This window comes from Balaenoptera acutorostrata, chromosome 1, assembly GCF_949987535.1.
Source record: "Balaenoptera acutorostrata chromosome 1, mBalAcu1.1, whole genome shotgun sequence".
In the NCBI taxonomy this organism is placed as follows: Eukaryota; Metazoa; Chordata; class Mammalia; order Artiodactyla; family Balaenopteridae; genus Balaenoptera; species Balaenoptera acutorostrata.
The window spans coordinates 24,510,003-24,526,170 of record NC_080064.1 but is presented as its reverse complement, the minus strand read 5'-3'; the positions used below and the strand labels follow the sequence as shown (position 1 = coordinate 24,526,170).

The window sequence follows — 16,168 nt, the reverse complement described above, 5'->3', positions numbered from 1 at the left end:
GGATGACCACAACAAAAGCAACAATGATTGCAATTACCAAACATGATATACACTCATACTATGTCATAATATTGACATTCAGTCCAGTAATCCTCCACTGTAACAGCTCCTTTACTTTGCAGTGAAAATTGATTTGTATATTCTTTGCCTCTGAGTCAAAGACTCAAGTTTTAAGTCCCAGGTTAAAGGAAGCTGGGCCCGGGGGGTGGTGAGAACACCTACTCTGGGTGTGAGAAGCTGCTCCTGTGGGTCTCTGCGGCCACAGGCCCCTCCCACCGCCCACCTGGATGGGCTCCCACTGCCCACCTGGATGCGCTCTCTGGGAGCTGGCGCTCACATTCCAGCCTCTCCCCTGGGACTCCCGGAGGAAGCGGGCCTCATTAGCCACAAGGGCGTTTCAATAGGCAGTGGGCTTGGCAGGGAGTGGCCAGCACAAGGAAGCCGCAGCCTTAAGCAAACAGAGTCCGTCTGGTAAACAGTTTTGCTGCCGTCTCCCCGGCTCCACGTGCTGGGGGGACAGTCCAGGCAGGGAGGCTACCTTGGCAAAGGCCTGGAGACACGACCACAGGTCAGAGGGTGACTCCAGCCCGGGAGTCTCCCCTCTGACAACTCACAGCTTACAACACCACAGTTCTTTCAACCTTGACCTTGCCAGGGCCAAGTTGCTGAAATTTTACATGTAGGTGGAGCTGAGTTCCTATCAGAGGGTTTGGGGAAAAGCCAAGGTGTTCTAAGGGGCTTCAGGTGGGACAGTGGAAGGAACAGGAACCTGCCAGGGACATCACCGTGCACCTTCCCAGCTCCTCTGCCCTGAGAGGTGACGGCAGGTGTCGTAGGGGGAGTGTGGGAAGGAAAGATCTACATGTTCCTGGCTTTGGGCGTCCTTATGGAGGCTGTGGGTGGAACAACCTTGACACTGTAACATCCCTCTGTTGCCCATGGTCACTCTGCGAGTGAGAACAGGGCCAGACCTTGCTCTTAGGCGGTCAGACTCCACAGGGTGCTACTCCAGCACCCTCCATCGCTGAAGGCACCGCAGGGGGAAGGACCTGCAGACTCAGTAACCACCAGGCGTAGTTTTGGTGTAATTAGCGCCTAGCCCTCTCCGTACTGACCCTGAAGCAACTTTTCCTGAACTGAAAAATGCTGTATTTCTTTCTTTTTGAGATCCGGTTTTTATCTTTTTAGATATATGTCTAGAAGTGACCTTGCTGTAGCATAAAGTTCCAAATCGATTTTTAATTTTTTGAGGAACCGTCATCCTGTTTTACGTAGTGGCTGAAATGACTTACATTTCCCCCAACAGGGAAACGGGGAACAAGGATTCCCTTTTCTCCACATTCTCACCGATGCTTGTTTTACCTTGTCTTTTTAACGATGGCCATTTTAACAAGTGTGACGAGATGTCTTGTGGTTTGATTTGCATTTCTCTGATAGTGATGTTGAACATCTTTTCATGTATCTGTTGGCCATTTGGATGTCTTCTTTGAAAAAATGTGTATTTGCTTCCTCTGTCCATTTTAGAATCAGATTTTTTTTTGAAGTAGAGTTGATCTACAATATTGTGTTAATATTATTCCCTGTGTTACACGGTAAATCCTTGTTGTTTATCTATTTTATATATAGTCGTGTGTATCTTTTAATCCCATACTCCTAATCCCTCCCCCCGCCCCCTCCCTTTCCCCTTTGGTAATCATAAGTTTGTTTTCTATGATTGTGAGTCTGTTTCTGTCTTGTAGATTCACTTGTATTATAAAAATGCTGTATTTCCTTGTCAATCCCCTTTCCTCCTCCCTCCCTCCCCTTGTTCTATGCCCATATATACCACTGGGTGGGTAGAATTCTAAGAAGCCTCCAATGACCTATGACCTTGTCTAGTTCTCACCCCTCCAGTGTGGACAGAGCCTGGGACTCTGATGGGACAGTCACTCCTGGGATTGGGTTATGTTAGCTGGTAAGTTGACTTTAAGAAAGGGAGAGGGCTTCCCTGGTGGCGCAGTGGTTGAGAATCTGCCTGCCAATGCAGGGGACACGGGTTCGAGCCCTGGTCTGGGAAGATCCCACATGCCGCGGAGCAACTAGGCCCGTGAGCCACAACTACTGAGCCTGCGCGTCTGGAGCCTGTGCTCCGCAACAAGAGAGGCCACGATAGTGAGAGGCCCGCACACCGTGATGAAGAGTGGCCCCTGCTTGCTGCAACTGGAGAAAGCCCTCGTACAGAAACGAAGACCCAACACAGCCATAAATAAATAAATAAATAAATAAATAAAATTAAAAAAAAAAAGAAAGGGAGATTATTCTGGGTGAAACTGACCTGATCAGTTGATCCCTTAAAAGGGACTGGACTCTTCAGAAAGAGGGGGTTTGGCGTGGGAGAAATGTGACGCATGAGGGGCCTTGGGGGAGAGCACATGACAAGGACTGTCGGGTGACCCCTGGTTGCTGAGTGGCCCCTGGGTAACAGCTTGCAAGCGGAGGTGGGGAGGGAGTTCAGTCTGACAACCGCAGGGAAATGAATTCTTCCAACCACCGTGTGAGCTTGAAAGAGGATCCTCAGCTCCAGAAAAGAACAAGGCCCAGCCTTGATTACAGCTTGATTTCAGCCTTGCGAGGCACTGAGCAGAGAACCCAGACTTCCGACCTTCAGGAACCGTGAGGAGCTATATTTGTGCTGTGTTTAAGCTGCTAAGTTTGTGGAAATTTGTTACATAGCAATGGAAAAACAATGTAGCACCCCTTCCCGATTTGGAGGAAGTTTTATTTTTCGTCCTTCAACGTCTAAGTGACGGCAGCACCGACGACCCTGCATGTCTGACGTCTTGGTCAGGGCAGGTCCAGAGTTTTGAAAGATGAAACAGGTAAGCCAACCATTGTTTACACAACCTCAAGTGGTCTTCTCAGGTCTCCAGAGCCTCTGTTTTGAGGCTGAGGGGACAACAGCAGGGATTTCAGGCAACACAAAGGGAAGTTAGGTACCTTAGAAATTGGGAGAGAAAATATAATCTGTTCTGCGAGCCGGAGCATTATATTAAATTCAGAGCTCACATATTTAGGAGGGGGAGAGACAAATTGAAATGCCACTGGGAGCTGGTACCACACTGGTAATGGGCTGAAATCCCTGTGTTGTAAAGGATGGTTGCAGGATGTAGGGACGTTTTCATTAGGGAAGAATCAACTTAGTGGGGGTGTGGCCGTGATCGTCAGGTAGTTGAACATGGTATACTGGGAGACTGGCTCGCTCTCAGAGCTGGATGGAAAATACTCTGGGGAGCAGCAAGCTCCCTGTCCGAGAGGCTGAACACCATAGGCTGGACAACAGCTTTCCAGAGAGAGACTTTATGTTTCATATGGGAGGTTGGGTGAGATCGGTGGTTTAGTTACATCAGAACCACCCGGAGAGCTTAGAAATACAGAATCACTGGGTCTGGGAAGGATCCTGGGAATCTGCATTTTCTTTTGAACCACCTTAACCAAACTATCGACAGTTTGGGGGTAACTGAAGGAAGTATAAAACAGAGAGTGACTTGCAGATGCATTTGAATGAGGATTCTGCTTAGTGCCCCGCAGATCCTAGCTGCCCTTGGGGTCCTGTAGGGGCATCTCCCTTCCTGGCCCTCCCCTTTCCCACCTGTTGGGGTCCTGTTCTTCCCGAACCCCAGGATGGCCCCAAAGACATCCTCATCTTGGACCCCAAAGCTTTGCCTTCGCTTAGCTTAAGTTCCCCCCAAAGCAGATCCTGAGACGTGGACTTGGGTACAGGTTGTTTATTTGGGAGGTGGTCCCAGGAAGTACAGTGAGGCAGACAAGGGATAAAAGCCAATAAAAATGTGCAGTGAGAGAAGACTGAGGAGGGAGTGACTCATTCTGTGGCAGAGAAGAGAGGGGGATGGTGGGGGGAGGGAGAGAGACTGGCAACGGCCTGAAAAATGTGTCAAGAAACAGATTTTGAAGGACCTTAAATGTCCAGCTAAATTTGAATTTTCATCTAGAGGTGATATAAGGCCAACAGAAGCTGTTTTTCCTTGGAAAGCGTGATAGAGCATGTCCTGCTCACTAGGCACCCACATCCCACCCCTGGAGTCATTCCATCCCCAGGTGGAGTCAGGTGATGTTGCTCCTTTTCTCTCTCTTGTCCGTGTGTCTGGAGACAAAGGATGTGGAAATGATGGGCTACCAAGATAGAGGCAACTTTGGGGAGGGCCTGTCTAGCGCTGGGCTGTGTCACGAGAGAGAAACAGACCCTTGTGTCGAGCCATTGTGATCCGAGGGCTTGCTTGTTGCTGTAACTTGGCCTATTCTATGCTGATTAATACAAGAAGGCATTGCGAAAGCAGTAAGCATGGATGCGGCACTCAACACCTTTCCTTCTCCACCATCCTCTGACAATGGCATTGAGATCTCAACTTTATAGACATAGAACTGAAGAGCAGAAAAGTGAGGGGATTCACCTGATGTCAACACAGCTGGCAGGTGACAGAACAGGGGCTCAAACCCAGCTCTGTCTGATTCCAAAACTTTTTCACTGCATAGGATTCCTCAATGTCTGGCATGAGCACCACTGACAGAAAGCAAGATAACTTCGGTGATACGTGGAAGAAAAAGTTAAGTTTAATTAGTTTTGAATTTATTTGAAGGCATATTGGAACAAGTATGTAATCGGTACATCAAACCAGTGATTTCATGGCCGTTGTTTCAAATAAGAAAGAGGAGAAATTTTTGTCCAAAAGTGAGTTGGTTTAATGTTAGAAAGATTAATTAAAAAAATAGTAAAGGTATATGTGGATCCAGCAAACAGTGATGATGGTTTAGAAGGACTAAGGAGACAGGCAGTCCTGGACTGCGTTGCATCGAGAGATACCCAGGTTTGCTCTTCAGGAAAAGAACTGAGCTTGGGGCACAGGACGGGGAGTCCTGTGTGCTTTTGCCTGACCCACACTCTGCCCAGGGGGCCTCTCAATGGATCACAAACGCTCTCTCTTGGATAAAACACTAAAGTCTTTAAGTTTCTGGAAACCCGAGGTGTGTGAAAACAAGGAGAGGGAACAGGGGGAGCCCTTCACGGCTGCCTGTCTGTCTCGGGAGCAGCCTTGATGAAGGCCCCTCAACGCGGTTTTTCTCCTTGGCTAATACCGGACACACTGTTCCCGATTTTGATTCCTGGGGTAAAATGTTTCACATTTTAAAAACACAAATATTTATTTTCTTTCCTCAATGTATATACTCAACTTCCAGGTCTCCACCCCACCAAGCCCCCACTCCCACTATGGAATGTTAAAGCTGCCCCTTTGGGGGGAACCCACCTCTGTTCCCGAAAACTTACCTGTAGCATGTTTCTGTGGCTCTGCTAATGAGCGAAGTGACACAGAAAAGGCGCTTCTGTTCTTCTGAGGAGCCCATAGACCTGCCATTCAGAGACAGAGCTGAAAGAGCTGTTTCATGGGCCCGGCTGCTTCCCCGGCCAAGAGGGCTTTGTACCCTGAGCTCCGGACACAGCTCTGTCCACTGGGGAGAGGGGTGGTGGGCTAGGAGACTCCAGCTCACGTTCTCCTCGTCCACCTTCAGCAGGGGAGTGGGGGGCGGGCACTGTGCCTCTCTCGCCATTGGTCACCATCACCTACCCCAGCCTGACCTTTGATGGTTAACATGGAAATGGACCCAGTTCATCATTACTTCCTTCTTTTAATTCATTTCTTCATTTGCTCACCGGATACCCTGTGATAGGCACCAAGCTGGGTCTGGGGGGTTCACTGGTGATGAGACAGACAAGCCCCCTGCTGGGAGGGAGCTGCCAGCCCCATCCTCTGGGGCAAGGGTGGAGGTGGGGGCCAGGTACCACATTCATAACACAATTTGGGGAAGTGATAAGGGCCACAATGACCATACCCTGCGGCATCTCTGGAGAAGAGAATTAGACTTTCAAGTTGCAGAGAAGAAAAGAAATCCATTTCAACTGGTTTTTGGAACTGGGGAGGGCTGTGAATTGTGAAAAAATGAAACGAAAATGGGAAAAGTCAGAGGGAAATGCTTTTAACTTCCTTGTTCTCTAAATAGGGGCAAAGGGGAATGAGACCTGATTTCTAAGCTTGGCTCTGCCCCTAAACAGGCTGGGTGGCTTCAGGCAAGTCATGAACCCCTCTGGGCCTCAGTTTCCTCATCTGACAAATGGGCTAATATAGTTGGATCTGCTGACCTCACCGGTTTGTCGGGGGAACAAAGGAGACAGAGTGATAGAGCAAGTGACTGTGCCGTGTCACACGTGGAAGGGATTGTTATCATCATCACCGCTGAAGATTGTGACAATATTTGTTGGATCAGCTGTGCCCGGCAATCACTTTTTAAAAAGCATCTGTACTCTTCCTTTTATTGAGGTATAGTTTATACAGAGTGAAGTCACAGGTCTTAAGTATTAGCGATTGTACCCCCCAAAAGATGATAATCCTTCAGTCTCCAATCTCCACTTCCGTCCTCTCATCAACTCCTCACATGGTTCCAGTGAGGCAGGCAAGCCAAGAGCTACCATTCCCTTATCATCTTGTATGGCAACAAGCTGAGGCTCAGAGAGGCTAAGTCACCAGCTCCAGGTCACCCAGCTGGTGAGCAGCAGAAGTGAATTTGCACGTGGTTCTCTCAGATGGCCAAGCCCATGCTCTCTATGCTCTATCCCATCAACTACTGGACCCAGATACAATGGTGGGGACCCTTCCTGGTTATACTCCTTTACTTACAAGCCTTATTTTTGCCTCCTCTGTGCAGACCCTGGGCTGGTCCCAGATGCAGAGATGAATCAATCAGACACTTACCCACTCATGGATGAAATGGTCAAGGCACAGAAGCAGTCCTAACCCCAGGGGAGCTAGGGGAGAGGTGGACATGGAGAAGCCCCCTCCACTAAGCTTTACCCGTGCAAGCAGGGTGGCTGAGAATACCGGCTTGGGGCCCTTTCCTGGCACTGACGCTGAGCTGCATTTTAGACAAGTTACTTCAAAACTGTTTTTCAGTTCCTCACCTGGGAAGTGGGAGTAATAATATTGGTTGCCTCACAGGGCTGTCAAGAGAATTCAGTGAGATGGTTCATATAAGTCTGCTCTTCCAATCAACCCCTCCTGGCGTTGACTGGAAGGGCAGATTTACATGAACCCAGTTTCCAGATGAGGAATCTGAGGCACAGAGAGGTGAAGTAACCTGCCTACAGTCACACAGGCAGTACAAAGCCAACCCAGGTCACCTGGCTCCTAAGTCTGACTTTTCAACCGTCTTCCCTACTGCCCCTCACATACTAGGGGCTCGGGTACATGTTCGCCCCGATATGACCTTGCAAGATGGTTAGGCAGAGAGTGATCGGGAGGAAAGGGCATTATGGGTAGATGGTCCTGCGTATACAAAGGCTTGAGGAGAGCTCAGAATCCAGGCACGGCTGGAGAGCAGGGCGTGTGTGGAGAGGCAGCGGACGGCCGTGGCTGGAGACGGGGAGACTGGGGTTGGAACAGTAGGGGCGAGAAAAGCGTGGCTGCGAGATGCGGGTGCGGGCAGTGCTGGGGCGCGAGGCCGTTGGACTCAGGTCTCCCTGGGCTTGGAGTGGCAACTTCGGGCCAACGCAGGCTCCGGGCCCTGGAGGAGCCACCCTCCACCCACCCGAGATTTCCTGGATTCCAGCTGCAGCTCCTGCAGGCAAAGGAGCCCTTGTGGTCAGAGGGGCCTCCGGAGCCCAGGCCGGGCGGCTCCCTCCCTCCCTGGCACACACACCTCCATTCAGCCCGGCCCCGCCCCCCGGAGGGGGCCGCCCCACGTCAGTGGGGGGCCGTCTGGGCAGGCAGCGAGCTTGATAAGACCTGGCCCCCACTGGTCCCCACCACTGTGCCGATCCTGCCTGCACTGCCAGAACCATGAGGGTACTCTGTGGCCCCTGCCTCGTGCTCTGCGGCCTGCTGCTTCTCCAGGTCCCACGCATACCTGGCCTCGCGCCCCTGTCCAGAGGTGAGGGGGCCCATGTGAGGTGGGGGACACCGGGCACCGAGACAGACAGAGGCTAAGTGGGATCCAGGATGGGGAGAGGGGCAGGGAGGCAGGGGTGGCCTGCAGGCTGACCCAGGAGCAGCCAGAGATGGTGACAGTCACAAGGGCTAGGGCAGGGTGACCCTGTCTGTTCTTTCCAGGGACATGAGTGGGGTTCTCTGAGCCTCTCTCTGGGCTTTGCAGCTCCCAGGCTGTCCTCAGGGACCACGCAAACTGCAGGGCCCTCGGTCTTCTGGGTCACCGAGGGCAGACGCTACCCAGAGAGCCTGCTGACATCTGGGGCTGCACCAGGCCCAGGGCTGAGCTCACGGCTCTCCAATGAGTGCAGATGTGGGGGTGGCCAAGACGACATTCCCCCTTCCACCAGCCCTTCCAGCAGATTCCCGATTGGCCTCCCCATGAGCTGTACCCCTCTGAGTTTCAGCCTTGGACACAGAATCCTAGAATGCCCAACTCCTCCTGTACAGATGGGGAAAAAGAGGCCAGAGAGGAGAGGCCCCATCTAAGACCACAGAGCGAGAAAGCCTCAGAGCCTCTGGGCTCCTGATCCACTGACAGTTCCCTCACCCTCTCTGGGCCTCAGTTTACCCATTTGTAGCCTCAGCTAGTGGGGACTGGGGAGCCAGCTGCAAGGTGATTTCTGAGGTCCCTTGAGGATCTCTGATGGCCGGGCCTAGGGCACTGTGGCTGGGGGCTGGGACAGTCCCACACACCTTGCCTATCCTGATTCTTCTTCCTGCATCCCTGTTTGGGAGCGGCTCAGACTCAGTGTGGGATGGAGGGGGTGGGCCTTTGTACTAAGTCCCACCAGGCTGCAGGTCCAGGCCAGTGATAACATCAGGCATTAGGCCTATTCTTCCCTCCAGACAGATGAGAAAAGTGAAGCTTCAAAGGTGCAATGATCTGCCCAGGGCCACAGAGTGGCTGAGCTGGGCTTCTGACCCCTGTCTGCCTCCCTCGGGCTCTGTGTACCACCCAGCACATGGTGCTGCCTCCCAGGCTGTCTGGGAAGACATCGCTCCTCGGGGGTGTGTCTTGGGGGCCCGCTTGGTCAGGCTGCCAAGGTGGCCACTAGGAACTCCTGCCTTTTCTCCTGCTCTTGGACACCAGCTGGCAGATCGACGCAAACTGGGTCCACTTTGCTGATTTGCTTTAATGCTCAGATGAAAGAGGCCATGTTGACAGGTGCTGCGTTCGCCTTCAAGGCTGTGCCCACCCGAGGGCCCACCTTCAGGGCCCCCCTGCCCAGCCAGGGAAAAGAGCTGCCCCTTGTTTGCGGTAGCCACTCTGGGCTGAAACCTGAGATATGAAGGCTGTCTTCTCCTTTGCTGCCCACTGAACACCCTGCGTGCCCAGCCCTGTGCTGGCACCCTACGTGCCCTTTTGCTTGTCCTCAAAGGATCCTGTAAGGAAGGGACCACCTGCTCATTGTAGAGAAAGGAAACTGAGGCTCAGAGAGGTGAGGGCGCCATTCGAGCCTCTGTCTTGCCCAAGGGCTGAGCAACCTCTGGCAAGTTGCTTGCTCCAGTGTCCCCACGCTGATGATAGGACACAGCCAGCCTGGTTTCATGTCTGGTCTACTCTGCCTGAGGCCTCAGGTCCAGACCTAAGTAGCTGCTGGTGCTCCGCTCCTTTGTCTTGAGTGTCTCTGGTCCATCCTCCTGACCTTTGCCGCCTCCCAGGGCACCTCTGCCGGACCCGGCCCATAGACCTGGTGTTCGTCGTCGACAGCTCACGCAGCGTGCGGCCAGTGGAGTTTGAGAAGGTGAAGGTGTTCCTGTCCCAGGTCATCGAGTCACTGGACGTGGGGCCCAATGCCACCCGCGTGGGCGTGGTCAACTACGCCAGCTCCGTGAAGCAGGAGTTCCCGCTGCGGGCCCACGGTTCCAAGGCCCTGCTGCTGCAGGCCGTGCGCCGCATCCAGCCGCTGTCCACGGGCACCATGACGGGCCTGGCCATCCAGTTCGCCATCACCAAGGCCTTAAGCGATGCTGAGGGCGGTCGCCCCAGCTCGCCGGACATCAGCAAGGTAGGGACTCACGGGAATGTGGCAGCATGTGACAGTGAAGAGCTAGGTTTTCAGTGCCAGGAGCCTAGGCCTCTGGAGGGGAAGAGATTGTGCAAAGCTGCTCCCCAGGGGCCCCAGAGTAATGATATTAAAAATAATGCTGCCCCTTCCGGGCTTCTTACCATGAATCGTCTCATGGGGGCCTCACCACACCCCCTTTATCCAGATGAAAGAAGAGGGGCTCAGGAAGGTGAGCTGTGACTCATGGAGCTGCATTTCTAACCCAGGCCTGTCTGGTCACCAAGACCCAACCCAAGGGGTTGGGCATCTGGGCCAGGGGTGGGGACTCAGGAATCAGAAGCAGACCCAGGTCAGAAGGAGAAAAGCAGCTAAGGGGGCTGGATGCCGAGTCTCAGCCTCCAGCAGAGCTGTGAGGACCCAACTTCAGGGCAGGCTCAGGCAGGGGGTGATGAGGGCCAGGCTCAGCACCAGGGTCCCCTCCTGTTGCTCTTTCTGGGGTACAGCACACAGGAGCCTTGTGGGAGGGGAAGTGTTTTCCTCTTAGGAAAAGGCAGGTAGTATCTTGGGGAATGGAGGGAGAAAAGGCAGCATCTTCCTTCATTCCTTGGGCATCAATGTGGAAACAGCCTCCTTCCCAGGGCATACGGGAGAAAAAATGTCCAGACCGGAGGAAAAACTGCCATTCCGTAGCCTCTGCCTCCCTCTGGTGGCCAAATGGTAGAACTGTACGGTGTTGAGCACAGGTTTGGCCCGGCTGTCAGAGGCCCTCGTTTGACAGGCGACGAGGCTCTGCCCTCAGGAGGTCATGCCCGAGGGCGGAGACACCCAGAGGCCACAGTCAGATGAGAGAACAGCTCGGCCACGTCTCTCAGTCAGAGAAAACCTGTTGCCTCCTCCGCTATCCAGGTTCTTTTCCCTAGGCCCAAACCCTGGTGTTGGTGAGGGGCCAGATCCACCTGCTGCCGACTAGCTGTGTGACCCGGGCTAGCCACTCCGCCCTTCTGGGTCAACCTCCTCTTATGCCAACCATCCTGGGGGTTTACTGGAGGGCCAAGCGGCCCACCCAGCGCGGGGAGGGAGGCCGGGTCCTCACACACGCCCCGCGTGTGCATCGCAGGTGGTCATCGTGGTGACGGACGGGAGGCCCCAGGACAGCGTGCGGGACGTGTCTGCGCGGGCCCGGGCCAGTGGCATCGAGCTGTTCGCCATCGGCGTAGGCCGCGTGGACAAGGCCACGCTGCAGCAGATCGCCAGCGAGCCGCAGGACGAGCACGTCGACTACGTGGAGAGCTACAGCGTCATCGAGAAGCTTTCCAAGAAGTTCCAGGAGGCCTTCTGCTGTGCGCAGGGCGGGGGATGGACCAGGCTGGGAGTGGTGCTGGGGGAGTGAGGTGGGGGGGGGGGACGGGTACCGGTGCCTGGGCGGGGCCAGAAAAGGGGCGTGGCCGAGAGCGGCAGCGTGGGGGCGGGGCCTGGGCTGGAGGTGCCCTATACGGGGGCAGGGACTGAGATAGAGCCAACATCGGGGGTGGGGCCAGGGCTCAGAGCCGCCTGATCTGGGGGCTGTCCCCTGCCTGGGCTTAAGGGAGTTGGGGAAAGGCGATACCAGAAAGAAGTCCTTTTCGTGGTAGAGTACTGGCAGGGACCAAGGAGGGGCCAGAAGCCAGTAAGGGGCGGGCCTAAAAAAACCTGTGCTATTTGGACGGGGGGGAGTGTGTGTGTGGGGGGCGGGGGGGTGGAGGGGGTGGGGGTGTGTGGGGTGTGTGGGGTATTGGGGTGCCAGAGTCTTCTGCGATGTGGAAGGGTCTGAGGGGCCTGGCATTGGGCAGGAGAAAGTTCAGAGTCTTTTGCAGACGAGAGGTGGGCCTGTGGGGGGTCTTTGGCATGGGAATAGTCAGAAGGTGAGTAGGAGGAGGCGGGGCCGGTGCAAGGACTTTTCCACATTCGGGAAGCGGGCCTAGGAAGAGCATGAATCTGACTGTGAGAATTCCAGGCAGTAATGCGCAGTACAATGCTCAATATGTGGTATTTAACAAGTATTTGTTGAGCATCTTCTATGTGCTGTGTTCACTGCTGCATGTGTTTTTCTAGACACTTGGAATACAACAGTGAACAAAGGGGATTAAAGGCCCCGCCCCTTTGGCCTATACATTTTTAGCAGGAAGTTTTAGTTTATTATCAGCAATATCACCTTCTCCGGGGATGTCAGCACTGCTGCAGTGATTCTGGCCCTGGGCTGAGGGTCTGGGACCCCATCCAATCGGGGCCCTCAGTTTCCCTGGGTGTGTTGAGGGGCCATCCTTGCTGAGATGTCCGAGGCCCTGTGACCATGAGATTCTGAGTCTCCTCTTGTCCCCACAGTGGTGTCAGACCTGTGTGCCACAGGCGACCACGACTGTGAGCAGGTGTGCCTCAGCTCTCCGGGCTCCTACACCTGCGCCTGCCGTGAGGGCTTCACCCTGAACAGTGATGGCAAGACCTGCAATGGTCAGTGGGCCGGACACAGGCAAGCCTGGGGAGGGTGGCGGGCAGGGGACGGGGCCTTGGCCCCTCCCCAGGAAGCCCACCTGAGCCTCTCTGTACTTGGCCTCTGGACCAATCTGCAATAGATGCCTTCTAGAGTTTGGTGTCAGCAGAAGTTCTCTTCTCACTACTGTCCCTCTTTCTGTCACAATGGGTGGTAGGTTTAGTATGGTGGAAGGAGTTACATAGTCTTGAGTTCACATCTTGGTGCCACTACTTCTGAGCTGTGTGATTTAACAGCTTTTAGAGCTTCCGGTTTCAATGCTGTAAAATGGGGGCCAGGAACTTAGGCTTCGCAGAGGAAGTTTTGAGGACCAAATGGGATGATCCTCCATACAGATCTTGGGTGTGGTGGGTACCCAGCCAGTGGCTGGGATGAATGACTATGAACTTAAGCATCACTTCCCTGCCTTCCTACCCTCCCCAGTCTGCAGCGGTGGAGGTGGCAGTTCGGCTACTGACCTGGTTTTCCTCATTGATGGATCCAAGAGTGTGCGGCCAGAGAACTTTGAGCTGGTGAAGAAGTTCATCAACCAGATTGTGGACACGCTGGATGTGTCGGACAAGCTGGCCCAAGTGGGGCTGGTGCAGTACTCAAGCTCTGTGCGCCAGGAGTTCCCGCTGGGCCGCTTCCACACCAAGAAGGACATCAAGGCAGCCGTGCGGAACATGTCCTACATGGAGAAGGGCACCATGACCGGGGCTGCCCTCAAGTACCTCATCGACAATTCCTTCAGTGTGTCCAGCGGGGCCAGGCCTGGTGCCCAGAAGGTGGGCATTGTCTTCACTGATGGTCGGAGCCAGGACTACATTAATGATGCTGCCAAGAAAGCCAAGGACCTTGGTAGGTGCTGTCTGGACCCTGAACACCACCAGTGGCCAGGGGTACACATGGAACAGCTCAACTATAGTTTATCTTATGTCTGTTCTGATGAGAGCCCTAAACCCAGATTCATTGTGAATGAGGAGGGATTGGTTTGTCCAGCTCTTTCTTATACTGATGAGAAAACTGAGGTCCCAGAAAAGTAAGTGGCTGGCTTGATGGTCCTTTGGTAGGTGGGGCTTGGAACTTTTCTAGTTGAATGTTCCCAAGAACATACCAACTGTTGGCAGGCAACCCCACTTTGGGACAAGCCTGAGTTTTATCACCTATTAAATGAGAATAATAATAACTACCAGATAGATGGTTTTGAGGGTTACATGAGATTGCAAAGTTCCCAGTACAGTCAGTACAAGTCTGATATATGGTAGAAGCTCAGCAAATGTTGATTTCCTCAATCATTGTACCTGCAATTCCAGCATCTGCCACCAGGAGGTGTCTGCTGTTGATTGCCTGGGGATTCCCCAGGAGGTTCAGCTATGGCTGCCTGTCCCCATGGCCACTGCTACTCATCTTGTTCCTCTTGGCAGGCTTTAAGATGTTTGCTGTGGGTGTGGGCAACGCTGTGGAGGATGAGCTGAGAGAAATTGCCTCAGAGCCTGTGGCAGAGCACTATTTCTACACGGCTGACTTCAAGACCATCAACCAGATTGGCAAGAAGTTGCAGAAGAAGATCTGCGTGGGTGAGTGAGACCAGAAATTGTGGTGATGGGAGGAGCAGGTGGGGCTCTGGGAGGGGTGTGTGTGTGTGTGTGTGTGTGTGTGTGTGTGTAACCATCCTGGACTGGATGTGGGTGGGGAAAACGGGAGCTGGGGTGGCACCATGAGTTGGCAGAATCAGGAGGAAGGCTGGCCAGTCAGGCTTTAACAACCAGCAGCTGTATATTGAATGCTCTTACACATGTGGCACTCTTCTCAGTGCTCTCCAAATATGAATCGTTTAATCCTATTTGGTAGGAATATTGTTATCTCCATTTTACAGACAGGAAAACCAAGGTCAGAGGGGTGGAACCACTTAATAACTGGAGGAGCCAGGATTTGAACCGTGCTTCCTCCCCTGATCCTCCCTGGTGATCTCGCCAGCTGGTTCCCAGTGGTAAAGAGTATGGATTCCAGAGCCAGACACGCCTGGGTTTGCGTGTTTGTTCTGACACTAATTAGCTGTTGGCCATGGGCAAGTTGTTTTCCTTCTCAAGTTCTTCATTTGTAAAATGGGGTTAATGACTTCAACCCCAAAGAATTGGGGTGAGGAGTCACCAAGGTGACCTAGAGGCCCCTGATGACAGTGTCCTGTGCGTAGTAGGTGACCATTGTGGGGATGCTAATACCGGAGTTCTTTATCAGGGCTTTGAGGGAGCAGGAAGACTTTCAGGGGTTGCCCCCTCCATCATTCCTCGGAGCTCTGTCTTAAGAATTTCACGTGTCTCTCTGCCTTCTCGCATCTCCTAGGCCCCACACTCCCCCAAGACACCCTGTCCTGGCCCTGGGCAGTGACCACCCGCCTTCCTGGCAGGAAACCGCTCACCATCCTCTTTCTCTTTCCCCACTTTCTGTCCACCCCAGAGGAAGACCTGTGTGCCTGCGAGTCCATCGTGAAATTCCAGACCAAAGTGGAGGGGCTGCTGCAGGCCCTGACCAGGAAGCATATCCTTTCCCAGAGGCTGCTGCAGGGAAGGGGAAGGGGAGGGGGAGGGGTGGGAGAGGGGAGGTGGGGAGGGGAGGGGAGGGGGGAGGGGAGGGGAGGGGAGGGCCCTGTGGGGAGAGGAGAAAGCTGTGCCCCTTGTGTGGTGTGATCGGGGCAGGCTCCTCCTTGCCTGCCTCCTGCTGAAGACGGGCTGAATCCTGGCCAGGTAGGCTGGCCCCGGCTTTGATACTGACCCTGCCAAAGCAAAGGCAGGAACCAAGCTCTAGACTGGACACACACAGAGTCCTGGACACGCTCAGGAAAACATGGTGCCCATGCACTTCCAGTGCTCAAGCTCTCGGTGACATGACTACCCACCAGTCTCCACTCAGATGGGGCTGGACCCCTCACAGCTCCCCTGGCTCAGGCAGGACTAGGTGGGGACCCAGCAGGCCTAAACCTGCAACTGGACAGGGCTGGGCTTTCCGGGCTCACTGTAACTACTTGCTTGTTTTTGGAAAGCACCATTCTGAGGGCTGTGGATGGATAAGTTTTGACACTGGGGAGAACACACGCTATGAGGGGGAAGTGAGAGAAAGTCCTAGAAGGGGGGCCCGGAGTGCAGGTGCCACCCCGTCACTGCCCTGCTCTGGCCAACCTGCACATCTCCTTAACTCCCAGTCCACTGGAAGCTGTGAGTAAGCGGCTGGCCATCCTGGAGAACAGAATCGTCTAAGGCTACCTGTCCCCCACGACCTCTCCATCTCCCTGCCCCCAGTGCAGCTCACAGAGCCCAATGTGTGTCCCCTAGAGCCTGAGTTTAGTCTAGCTTTGCCATTTCAGCGAGAGGGGCTTGGGAAGGGTAGGGCCCTGGGGCGGCACCGAGTCTCTCCCTCTCCCACCCTGAGAGCCTGGGGGGAGTGCGTGTTTGAGTGTGTGTGCAGGGAGTGTGTGCATGTTTGGGAGTGAGTGTGTGAGTGTGTGTGTGTGTGTGCGTCTGAGGCTGGGTGTGTGTCTGAGAGCATGAGTGAGAACACAGGGGTGAGTGTGGGAGGAACTGCGTTTGCATTTTTTTAATCAAAAGCTTAATATATTCCCA

General features: G+C 53.9%; 1 protein-coding gene across 1 annotated transcript; it reads left to right on the top strand.

Moving 5' to 3' along the window:
- Window positions 1-7,883: 7,883 nt before the first annotated feature.
- On the top strand, window positions 7,884-15,894 carry MATN1 (matrilin 1). Its single transcript, XM_007170559.2, has 8 exons — window positions 7,884-7,974; window positions 9,696-10,042; window positions 11,160-11,382; window positions 12,404-12,529; window positions 12,993-13,409; window positions 13,976-14,128; window positions 15,009-15,089; window positions 15,756-15,894. Exons 1-8 carry the CDS (start codon window positions 7,884-7,886, stop codon window positions 15,803-15,805), a joined length of 1,488 nt encoding a protein of 495 aa, XP_007170621.2. The 3' UTR covers window positions 15,806-15,894.
- The last annotated feature ends 274 nt before the right edge of the window (window positions 15,895-16,168 follow it).